The 12,155-nt window shown below is 51.2% G+C and overlaps 4 protein-coding genes across 4 annotated transcripts; 2 read left to right on the forward strand and 2 right to left on the reverse strand.

Annotated features, from left to right (window-relative positions):
- Positions 1 to 1,154: 1,154 nt before the first annotated feature.
- Positions 1,155 to 2,656, reverse strand: AYO21_09577 (hypothetical protein; the record flags this gene model as incomplete). Its single annotated transcript, XM_022659509.1, has 3 exons — positions 1,155 to 1,193; positions 1,249 to 2,042; positions 2,095 to 2,656. 3 exons carry the CDS (start codon positions 2,654 to 2,656, stop codon positions 1,155 to 1,157), a joined length of 1,395 nt encoding a protein of 464 aa, XP_022508215.1.
- A 788-nt stretch (positions 2,657 to 3,444) lies between these two features.
- AYO21_09578 (hypothetical protein) lies at positions 3,445 to 5,910 on the forward strand (the record flags this gene model as incomplete). The annotated part of the gene is made up of 1 exon (XM_022659510.1): positions 3,445 to 5,910. The coding sequence occupies one exon, from the start codon at positions 3,445 to 3,447 to the stop codon at positions 5,908 to 5,910; it is 2,466 nt and encodes an 821-aa protein (XP_022508216.1).
- Positions 5,911 to 6,597: 687 nt separating this feature from the next.
- AYO21_09579 (hypothetical protein) lies at positions 6,598 to 8,076 on the reverse strand (the record flags this gene model as incomplete). Its single annotated transcript, XM_022659511.1, has 1 exon — positions 6,598 to 8,076. One exon carries the CDS (start codon positions 8,074 to 8,076, stop codon positions 6,598 to 6,600), a length of 1,479 nt encoding a protein of 492 aa, XP_022508217.1.
- A 789-nt stretch (positions 8,077 to 8,865) lies between these two features.
- On the forward strand, positions 8,866 to 9,366 carry AYO21_09580 (hypothetical protein; the record flags this gene model as incomplete). The annotated part of the gene is made up of 1 exon (XM_022659512.1): positions 8,866 to 9,366. The coding sequence occupies one exon, from the start codon at positions 8,866 to 8,868 to the stop codon at positions 9,364 to 9,366; it is 501 nt and encodes a 166-aa protein (XP_022508218.1).
- Positions 9,367 to 12,155: the final 2,789 nt, after the last annotated feature.

Here is a 12,155-nt window from a genome sequence, read left to right on the forward strand (position 1 = left end):
CGCTTCTTACAGCCGGCCTCGAAAAGCGCCATATCGCAAAACATCTGGGCGCAAGTTGAAGACGGATCAAAGGAGAATTCAGTCCGGTGGAACTCGTGACAACAATGCTGCCCCTCGGACTCCTGACGGCAGCACAAGGCCACCCCATGCTAGTGGAACTGAAGAACGGCGAAACTCTCAATGGCCATCTAGTAAACTGCGACACGTGGATGAACCTGACGCTCAAGGAAGTCGTGCAGACGAGTCCGGAAGGAGACAGATTCTGGAGACTCCCAGAATGTTATGTGAGGGGAAATAATGTGCGTCTTGATTTTCCGTTTGTGCGACTGTCGCAATGTGTCTTGCTATGCTCTATCCGATGGGTTGCGTGCCCCAGCTGTAGCTTGAGCTCTGCGCCAGCTCTCCCTGACCATCAAGAGGTGCTTTGTGGATCACATGTTCTGTCAACTGACTATTCAACCTAGATCAAATATCTCCGAGTTCCAGAAGAAGTCATCGAATTCGCGAGAGAACAACAGCAGCAACAACAACAGCAACAACATCAGCAGGGTGGTGGACAGCGTGGTAGTCGGGGTGGGCAAGCTGGTCACGGTACCGGTGGAAGGGGAGGAGGTGATCGTGGACGAGTGGGCGGTGGACAGGGAAGGGGTGGCGGAAGAGGGCACGGTCGTGGGAGAGGAAGAGGACAGGGTTGAGGTGAATTCGCTTTTTGACGTGCTATATTGCGCGTGTCTCTATGGGATATGCATCGTGACGATCATATCCCCGATGCCCAAAGATACCGAATCGTCAACAAACATTAACAGCACTTCACAATTTTACATCAAGGTCCGGATCTCGTCCAATTCAGACCTTTCCCGGGACTCTGCAAATCAGTGCCCAATCGGCCAGCGAGAAGATAGAACAAGTTTTATCTGGTCTGCGATCGACATGCAAACCCAAAGCCATCATAATCTCCCATTAAAAGATGGAGACATCAATGCAAAAATTCCGAGGCCCCGTCATTTCCGACACACGCACACATACACAAACCAGGGCCCGGACTCCACCGCTATGCTTAGTCCAGATACAATGGCTTGCGACGCTTTCGGCAGTTTTCAGGGTTCACGATGGAAAGAATTAGAAAAGAACCATGTCTTGTCGCTCCGTCGTCTTCATCTCTTGGGAAGAGCCAGGTCCAAGCATTGTCCAATCTAGAGACGATTGTGTCAGTCAAGCGAGCCAGAAGACTAGACGTTCATAACTTACCTTATCCGAGATAATGCCCTGGCCTTGTAAGTACCACCCCAGTCTCCTCACAAGTTCCACCTGCTCTTCGGGGGTGAGGCCCATAATGGCGGTCTCGAGCACACCGCCCACTGACGTCTTATACACAGCAATGAAGCTCTGGTAGTACATGTAGGCAAACAAACCCATGATGAATTGACAGTCCATGCGATCAGTCATACCTCCGTGACCCGGGATACTGTCGCCAAAATCTTTGATCTTAAGGGTTCGCTTCAGTCCCGAGGCGAAGAAACCTCCAAAGGGAGCGATCAGCGAAGCGAATGATGCAAAGACAAGAATATGGAACTGTATAGGGGCGATCCAGAATGTGTAGTCGAAGCCAGTCCAGTCTTTGATGTTGTACGGGTAGGCTTTGAAAACCGGATTGGGGTCGCATTCGAGACCAGTAAAGATATTTGCACCGAGATCGTTGACGGGACAAATGAAATATTTGTAGCGCATCAGGATGTTGGTGAGCGCAAAGCCGAAGAAGATTGTGCAGATCCAAGCTCCAACAAATCCCTCGACAGTTTTCTTAGGCGAGAGGCTGATAAGTTGGGTACGGCCAAAGGTGATGCCGCAGATGTATGCAAAGATATCGTTCGTGATGACCAACGACGCGGGAAGGAAGAACCATATCATGCCTTCAAAGACGTTATTCATCATGAAGTGTGCTTGGACGACAATCAGATAGAGTGCCATATGAGTCCAGGCGAACTGGGCGAACTGAAACCGATAATAGTTTTTCCGCAGCGAGGCGACAAAGGACATGAATCCTATCAAAGGGTAAGCATTGGAACACGGGACCACCAGACCTTCGACACATACCGAATATATACATCATGAAGCTGATGAACCTATGATGGGTCGCAAAAGGCAGCAAGACTTTATCCACCAACAGGATGTGCTTGAAGTAATAGATGACGCTTTCGCCGTACAGGAAGTACATGGTGATAGCCAAGAAGTACCAGTTCAAAGAGGTTGTCAAAGGGAGATTCTTCTGCTTGGTCGGAACTTGCGCGATAGCGATCACCTCCTTGAAGGAAACGATCTGGACAGCAGTAATGACCATTAGGACATAGACGTGACCCGCAAACATTGCGCCGAAAAAACCACCTATCATCGCCAGTGTCCATATTGTCCGTGTTATAAAAGTCTGCTTCTTTTTCTCGTACTCGGACGCTTGATCTGGCTTTTCGCCCTTCACAATATTTCCATTAGTGCTGCTGTTGTGGTGATCTCTCTGAGGGCTCGGGGGTTCAGAGGCAGAGTCGCTAGTAGCGGAAGAGCTTTGTCGACGGTGGTGGTTTCCATTACCATTGCCGTTGCCGTTGCCGTTGCCATTGCTGTTCGACCGATGCTGGAACTTGACGCCCTTTTGCCGGGGCATAGCTCCTTGTGCGCGGCGTGGAAGAGCCGCAGGAAGAATGCTGTGCCTTCTGCGTCAGGGGTGATGCGCTGGTTGAAGATGGAAGTCGCAGGATGAGAAGGAGAGGGGATGCCTCGCTTGACACGTGCTTGATGGCTGGCTGCCTGAGACGGGCTTTTCAGGAGCAACACTAATCGCAGCTGGAGGTCTTGATCTTATTCTTGTTTGTGCATGGATAGGCGTCTCTGCTAGATCAGTAGTAAGCAAAGGATACGCCGACGGTGAGTGACAGATCAGTATGTACTGTAGGACAGTAAATGAAAGATGATCTCAAATCAACCAAGTTTGGGACCAGGTCGGGCCCCCAAAAAGTAATTGGAACAGGCAAACAGGGTAACAAGGTAGGCCAGCTTATTCCTTGGAGCTAGATTTGCGTCATGCAGCAAAACCCCGCTGCAGGCATTGGAGCCACTGCCCCAAGGACCCTTAAATCTAGGCATTACAACCTGAGAAATGATGCTCGGAGTTGTGATTGTTCCGGGCGCTTGTCACTGGCTGGTGATCCTCACTAGGCTCATCCGCACCCGCTAATGCACCCTTCACAACTTCGCCCTTCGCTAACACTGAAACAACCACTAGAGACACTCGTCTCTAACAATACCCCTCGCTATCGCGCGTCGAATCCGCGTTTTTGATCGAACGCTGTGTGCCTTCACACAACTGCCAGGCACAACAAGAGCCTCGACACGTGAACTTATGCCATTTGTGTCACTCTCTAGTTCTATTGCGCTCCTCAATGGAGGTCAAACATGAGTGGCATGGACGACAACGAAGACGAGACCGATCTTTTCGACGACGATGATTTCGACAATCTATCGGAGTCCGCTTTACAGCAACTAGAATACCATGCCATCCTATCGACCCAGAGAACGCAAGCATCCAAACATGTCCCTCTCACTGCGCACCGGTCCACAAATTTGTCGCAGTCGAAGATTCAACCTCTTGCACAATCCAATGCTCGGTTCCCGTGTGCGCATCCAGCTATTCAGAGATATGCGACCGAGGACGATGATAGCTTTGAGCTGGTTGGAGAAGAGGGCGTGCCCACCCCAGTAGAATATCAAGATTCTTATCCTATACGTCGAAATCAACTCAGCGAGACTGCTCAGAGAGCACAATTCCGCCAACAACGGTATGGCCAAACCCATGGTGCTGTCCCCCGTCCACCGGTCGACGAGGCGGACGATGGACATCAGAGAGTTTCATTCGAGGCAGCTTCAGCACATGGTCTCAATCATGGGGCTGCAACAAGACTGGACGAAATGTCGTTGGACACTCCGTCGCGACAAACCGGCACGGCTGCTCGTGATACTTCCCACAGCCGTGTCGATGAACTGCTCCGAGAACGGGAAGAACTTGCTCGGGAGTTACAAGCTGTCAGAGACACAGTCTCCATGCAAAAGGGTGAGATATCTATCATTCGAGCGAACTTTGAGAAAGAAAGCAAAGTCTACGACCGACAAATTGGCGCTCTGAAAAAGTCAATGGAAGAAGAATCTGCAAAACATACTGCTGCCCTCAACGCTTTGACTGAAAAGAATCATAATATTACCACTCAATTCCAGTTCCTCAAGCAAGAACACAATCAAGGCCTTCAGGAGACCAAGACCCTCAGGCAACGTTTGAAGGATAAACAGGCGGAGAGGGATGCAGACCTTACGACAACTCCCAAGCGCGGCGTCGCGAGCTCTCTCAGGGACGGTTTCAATGATGATGATATTATGCTCATGTCGCCTTCGAAATCTGCGGGACGTTCCAAGCCGCCGACACCAACGGCAGCAGGCAAGCGAAAGCGAAAACCTGACCGGCCAAGTCCTGTGAAGCCGCTTGTTTTGAGGCCTAGCAGCACTGCGAGCCAAAATGAGATGCCGCCTCCGCCGCATCCGTTGCAATCTATAGAGCCCATTATCCCCATTGTACGGAAAGACAAACAAGCGGAACACAACCTCAAGTTCCTGCAATCTATCATCGAGTATCGCCTCACCAGCTCTAAGGAGCCAGTCTTCGAGGCTTTGCTCAAATTCGCCTTTCCCTCGGACCCGTCCAAAACATTCTCAGGGACTTTATGGGAGGGTATTGCTCAGCTCGGGGGGAAACGCTTCACCGCCGACTTGCTTCAACTCTTGCTAGATATGTGGTCCAAGTCATTGAAAGAACAATACTATAGCCCGATTGCCACCTTACGAGAGATGGCAAGCCAGATCATCGATCTCGATATGCTCCTTATCGACTCGGGCATTATTACTGCCATGATCCCAGTCCTGAAGTCCACCATCACGATCAATGCCGAGAAACGCTTTCAACACTCACCAGTGAATCACACGACATATGGTAAGATCCGCCAGACGCCTCAATCGGTTCTAAACCCTGAGGTTGATGGGACGAGCTGCTTGGAGCTCATGCTCACAGTCGCCTACGCTGTGTCAGACGATCCAGACCTGATTGCTCTTTTGTGGCGTCTTGTGGACCACGAATTCATCCTGATGATGCTTAACGCCTGGCAGCCAATATCTGATATAGCACTCATGCTGCGACTACTTGCCACAAGCATCCTCCCTTCCACATTCGGCAGCATCTGTGTCGATGGCCCGCAATCAAAGGTCGAACACTGGTTGATGAGTCGAATCTGTTCTCTCCTTAGAGAAACGCCCAATGTCGATGAAGGTGTTGCTAGGTACACGGCCCAGGATTTCTGCCAACTACGGATCGAAGCCATGGACCTCCTCATTAAAATAGGAATAACGTCGTCTCCACATCCGCATGATGATCCCTCCCATCACGGCAGCCTTCTTATCGCAAATGACACGAATGCCATCGCGCGCATTGTCCGCAGCTTGTACGACCAAGTCTCGGCAATGTACTCGCTCCATCCAACTACGCACACTTTGTACGCCTCTCTGATCAATAAAACCGTTTTCCTTCTCTATCACCTTTTGCAGCTCCACGGCTCCGCCATCCAACTGCCAGAAAAGCTGTCGGTAATCAATGGTGGGGTGCATAGACACCGGGTGGTGCTCACACGACTCGCTTTCTCTGAGGGGTTCGTGGTGGATAAATATATCAGCGACGAGACGGTCGCCATGGCCACGCAGATGTTGGAGGAGAGCGTGACGCCGGATGAAGCGGATGAGCTTTTGAAGTGCTTCCCAGGATTCAATGGGAGGGGAGCCGTCAGAGACGAAGACGAGCAGATGTCGCTGTGGCTGGACACCTGAGTTATGTCTACCTATGTCTTTTAAATACCATTATGCGAGCTTTGTCTGGTCCTGGATAGATACGGGCTGGATATGGATATGCTCCAACGAGTACCAGTGTGTGATTTAACAATCAATAATTTCGCGATTCTCTCACTTTGAGGAATCCACCACGGTATCCGTCACTTCCTGTCCATGTCCTTTTTCTTCGACCCATTCGGTATTGCGACGATTCTTCTCTCGATCTATCTATCTACTTACCTATGTATCTATTTCCCGAGAATCATCGTCGCCCCCTTTTCCACTCAGAAATGTCGATCGATGCATTTCTATCTATCACTATTCGTTTTCGACAGTAGCTGAGAAGGTGAGTCGAGTCGAGCCGAGTTGAAGGTCCTGTGTGAGGAAAGTGATTTCTAAAGTGTACTAAGAGTGTAGAGGGACAGTTGACTTCATCGTCAATCAATCGTCAAGGGCACCGCTGTAGCAGCAGCAGGGGTAAAGACTGTTGATTACCTTTTACATATATATACATTACATCTATATCTAGCTTTTGTTCATGTCTGTCCAAAAAAAGGGCCCTGTCCAACTACATGCAAACTGGGTAACAGATCCGTTGTTACCCTCGGGGACCGTGCATTCCAGATCATTAAATCGTTATGTTCGAGTGACATACTAGCGAACCTCGATCTTGTTTCGCCTCGGTGGCTACCGCCCTGTGGGGAGCTCGATTCGATACGGTAGTCCATGCGGAGCGTCGCCGTCTTCCCCTTGCGCGGTAAGTCGGATAACGGGAAACCCGTTCCCGCTTCTATTGCTTCTCCTCGACGTCCTGGAAGACTGTCGAGTCAGATCGTGACGTACGACAGACCCAGTGTTCGATTGCCCAGAGTCGGCTCTTGAAATATCAGAATGCGAGCTCATTCGTGACACCGCGGAAAACATCCTTGAGCTCGACCCTGTCGTTGAAGGACCAGGTCTCTGTCTCGAGCGAGAACGTGAAGTTCGGCTAGGTTCGGCGCTAAAAGATTGCGAATTATCCGTGTCCTGATGTCTCTCAACATGTTGGTCGTCTGCTCCGGTACCCGATTCTGGCAATGTGTGGTCCTCGAGATGGTGGTGGTCTTGTTCAGTGGAAGTGAGGGAAGGGGCTGAGTCTTCCGAGATACGGCGTGGCGGAAGTTTGTGGTGGCGTACGGAGCCGGAAGCTGAGTAGGTGGACGGAATGGATGAGGTTTCTGCTTGTTGACGAGAACGATAGGATGGCTTCCGATGGATTAAGCTGGAAGTTTCAAATTGAGAAGACTGGTCAGAGCCGTCCTCGAGATCGAGCAGCTCAACATCAACCGGGTTCATATTGCGGAGTAACTCGGCAAACATGCGCATCAAGCTTTGGAAATCTTCATCGCTTAATGGTTCGGAGGAAAACCGGGCGCGTTCGTATGCCGCGAGAAACGCCACCGTTAGAGAGTTATCCAGTACGACGCCAATATTGATAAGATACTGGAGGTAAGCTCTCATACCCATGTTTCCACTCCGGGCGAGCTGATCAATGACTCGCGGATCAGGCATTGGCGTGCCATCTGGATCGGGCCGGGCGTGCGGGTCGATGGGAGCGAGGCTGACGGCTTTGGCTTCGATCAGGTCAATCAACTCGTCCACGACGGTGCAATATTCGAGTCCTGGCAACTCCTGGGAAGCTGGTGATGACCAGCCAGGGTGCGCCACTTTCCCCCAACTCGGCTCAGCATCGCGGTCTGTATCGGGCTGCGTGTTTGTTAAAGCGAGCATCCTCGTCCCGATATTAATGGTGTCATGTTCAATCCTCCGACTCCTCGGTCGGGCTTGATATGCAATCACCGCACTCTTCTCCAGACATTCCTGAATAAGCCTATGCACTCGTCGTCCCGGTAAGTCCTCCTTTTCAATGGGCATATATGTTTTCGGAATGTCCTTAAGCACCGAACGATTTGTGTACAGCCGCGAAGCATAGATCAGGATGGCCAATAGAGCCGTAACAACATAGTCGCCGGCAATGAGGAAGATGTCGATTAGACGCCGGCGCTTATAGGACTCATACAGCGTATCGGCGGGGGTGACAGCAACGACAACAATGAGAATTAGGAAGACGGCGGTGAACGAGGTGCTGTAGAAGATGCGGAAGATGACCTGGCGCGCTTGTGCCATCTCTGCGGTCGTGGTAGCGTAGGTGAGTGCGTTATGATCATGGTGCTTCTATTACGAACATGGAACCAGTAATCGTCTCATACTGAGGTAGAGAATAGGTGGTGATAGACGTGATGGTGGAATATACAGAGTGACTGCGTCTAAAGGGCTGATGGACTCAAGCGAGCAGCGAGTCAGGCTGACCACGGCTTCCCGGCTAAACACCGGCTTATCATCAGACACTGACGAATGACGCCATCAACGCCATCGACTGATAACGACCAGGCTTCCCCAGGAAAGACTAAAGACCCTCGAGTGAGACGTGTTGCCACTGATCCTGCCTCTCGCAGCCTTGTCATATCATAGCCTGATCTTCAACATCAAAGGCCATTCACACATAGGCAGACGAGGCAGCTTCATTGAAACATAGCCGCGGCAATGTTGCCTCGTTCTCATTTGCTCGGAGGAATGTATGCTCCGTGAGCAGGATCGATTTGTCTGGTGCGGCCACTGCGACCAATAAACGGTGGAAATGGCTGCAACATACGCCTGATGGTCCAAATGTTTAGATGGAAAAAGTCCCCCAAGTTTGGGAAAGAGCACTGGAAGGTTGGTGCGGCTGACAAATCAACGTCTGATTAGGCGCAGTTTCAAGCCCTTGATGGAGCAGGAAATACACGAGTGAGACCTACATATTTAAACACGTCGCAGCACAGTAGGAAACCAGCGGTATCTCCATCTGCAGAACAGTCTCTTAAAAGGTCAGCCAAGCCAACCGGGCACACCTCCCTCTCCCTGACCTCGAACACCATGGCGCCACTCAACCTCTACGATACCACCGTCGTGGCCATGATCCGCACGCTTCGCAATCTCTCCAGCCTCCTCAAGAAAGGAGAGGCCTTTGCCGATTCCAAAGGTATCCCGCACTCGGAGCTCCTCGAAGCTCGCATAGCTCCGGACATGCACATGCTCCCCTTCCAAATCCAGACATGTTCCAATACCGCCAAATTCGTCGCCGTGCGCGTCGCTGGTGTGCAGAACGTGCCGTGGGAAGACAACGAGAAGACCTTTGACGAATTGCAAGCTCGGATCACCAAGACCATTGACTTCCTTGAAGCGGTCAAGCGGGAGGATTTTGAGGGCAAGGAAGCGGGTCACGAGATCGAGCTCCAGGGCAAGAAGCTTGATGGGCTAACGTACGTCAATGCATTTGCCGTGCCGAATTTCTACTTCCATGCTGTTACGGCCTATGATATCTTGAGGATGAAAGGAGTTGGCATTGGGAAGAAAGATTGGCTGGGCGCTAATTGAAGAGTTGAACCGGCGGAGGAGGTGGGCAGACATGTGCTAGGCGCAGTTTGATTTTGCATGTTGTGAGAAATGGCTTTCTACACCGGGCACAATTGAGATGTGGACTGGCTGTGCTTGTCTCGGGCTCAACCTCCCTAGGAAGCTAAGAAGAGATGTCAACATAGATCTCTAAAAGGAAGACCAATTCACGATCAATCACATTTGGTATTTTCATTGCTGTGCAACTGTCTCACGCGTCTCCCCCATTCGGTCCTGCCCCCGTTCGGTCTTGCCTTCACACAATGACTAGATAACACGCTTCCAGGGACACAGGTGTAGAATCGCAGTCGGTCGCTCGAGGTTGCTCTACAACCAGCGAACATCATGCATCGGTTCTGCAAAAACCTGGCCCCATTGTGGGTTAGGGTTGATTGCATTGGTGCTGTTCTCTATTCCTACGAGAATTCCGAACTCATGTATCATGAAAGGCTTGATCACATGAATCTTGTCACCTGGAAAGGCTTGATCACATGAATCTTGTCACCTGACAAGGCTGAAATCTCCGCTTTAATATAGAGGTAAGGCTTGGCGCAGCGGGAGGCGTTTCTTTAGGAAGCTGAAATAATTAGCAGTTGTACAAATATGGATTTCTCGGCTGGACTGTCCCACACCCTCGGGGGGACCGAAGACGCCCATTTATTTTCTCGTTACTTCCAAGTTCTCATTGGTGTGCATTGAGTTCGGTCCGCTGCCCATGGGAAGACATGTTGGCCTTTATTTTCCACCCCTTTCGAAACAAGCAGCATCATGTTCATTGTGAAGAGGTCCAAAGCAGAGCAAACTTCCTGGTACATTGAGAAGCATCGAGGGTTTACGAAGAATGGACCACGAAGATTCTTCCCGAGAGCCCTCGCACCACTGAACAACGCGTCAGAATTCTCAGAAAAGCTGGCATCAGATACCCCCCTCAAGCCACGAAGTCTCGGCGGATTGCGACCAGCAAACTTACCTAGAAACAGTAAACAGAGCCTAGATCACTGCCTGATTCGGTCGACGAGACGTTCAGCACATCCACAAAAGGTCGAACGGAAGCATCCAATCTTGCGAAGCGAGTCGGGTCAATGAGCCGAATCTGGGCCAGGAGCCAGGACAATTTACCCCACGTGGCGTTTTTAGCCCCTGAACGGTTCCTGAATTGATTGTCGCCCAAGCCTCGACCATGGGTTTTTTGCGTTCAACGATGCCCGTTACGGAGAGACATTTTACATTTACCCACTTCTTCACCAAGAAGCACGTCAGATGAGCATGTACCGAGTTCATCTTTGCCCATCATGGGAAGAAGGAGATTGTGTCTGACCTCGCTCAAACAATGGCATGATGGCGCGCAACACGGGTGGGGGCCGGTGGTTGACCCTACCGTTCATCCATCTCGTATACTCGCACAGATGTTCTGGCAAAGTTCCTCGAGCTGGCCACCTTTGCGCCAGGCCTCGAGGCATGTAGGATCCGAGTTCTATCTTCAGCCACAAGGTTGAGTTCCAGCCGTAACAGCCATGGCTGTACTTGTACTCGGAGTGAGGCGATACTGGAGCTCTTGATGCTACCTAGGTATCGGCACTGGGCAGGCGAGCGCCATCACAATGCTCGCAAGATCGGATTGGTTACAGGCCACAATTCGCCATGCCGAGACCAGACACGAGTGGATCAGAGTCTAAACAAATCCTGTCCTCGATAAATCCATCAAGACTCTGAACGTTCGCTGCTTCCTAGGAACTACCGTCTTTCTTCTGTTGGCATCGCGTCTCTGACGGTCTGTCTGGCGTCCATTCTTTTTCCAATTGCAAGAATGCTTGCACACGTTCGTTACCTGCTTCCTCTGCTTCTCTTTGGTCCAGGATCTGCCCAGGCATGGAGCAGCTGGGCTGATCCTGAGACCACAGTGACCAAGGTCGTGACGTCCGTTCATTACATTTGCCCTTGCGATACCTCTAAGGACTGGTCCGAATGGACGACTCGGCCTTCAGCACCAGTCTCGCGAAGCCTGACCCACGAAGGGGGCACGTCCTCGCATCCTCATACCTGGGAACCATGGCGAAGCTCGACAGCCAAGGGTGATGAGAGTGCCTCTAGTACGAGGGGAGCCTGGACTGGCTCAACAAAGGGTTCGACAAGGACAAACTCTCGCAGCAGCCATGACCATCCCGTGTACACATCTGTGAGTTGTATTCAGCACAGGACAAAATTTGCGTCTTTGAGGACTGGCCTTCCTAACAACACTTTACTGTAGCCTCACACCTATACCTCAACATCTTCTTATAGCACGACGACAACGACAAGTGCACGATCGTCAGAAAGCCCTGCCACCATCTCACAGACGTCAAGCACGACCAGTGTAAGTGTTGAAGAAACCAAGGGGATCGATACAGACGTCTAACTACTCTACAGAGTACCACGACTCCAAATACAAGCTCCACCAGTAGCTCGTCCACAGGCTCTCCGACCATATCTCCAACTATCTCTTCGACCAGCTCTTCGACCACTTCATCCGTCACCTCTTCGACCACTTCTCCTACTACCACTTCGTCCTCGACTACTACCTCCACGGAAACCTCCACGACAACTACAACGACGCCATCTACTACAACTACAACTACGTTAACTACGCTGTCAACGTCCACAACCACCACCACCACCACGACTACCACGACGACGACAACGACAACAACAACAACCACGACCCCAACCGCTACAACGTCAGCCACTACAACCACGACTACCTCGACAACCACCACCACCACCACCACCACCAC

The sequence above is a fragment of the Fonsecaea monophora genome, assembly GCF_001642475.1.
Source record: "Fonsecaea monophora strain CBS 269.37 chromosome Unknown Scaff96, whole genome shotgun sequence".
NCBI classification, from domain to species: domain Eukaryota; kingdom Fungi; phylum Ascomycota; class Eurotiomycetes; order Chaetothyriales; family Herpotrichiellaceae; genus Fonsecaea; species Fonsecaea monophora.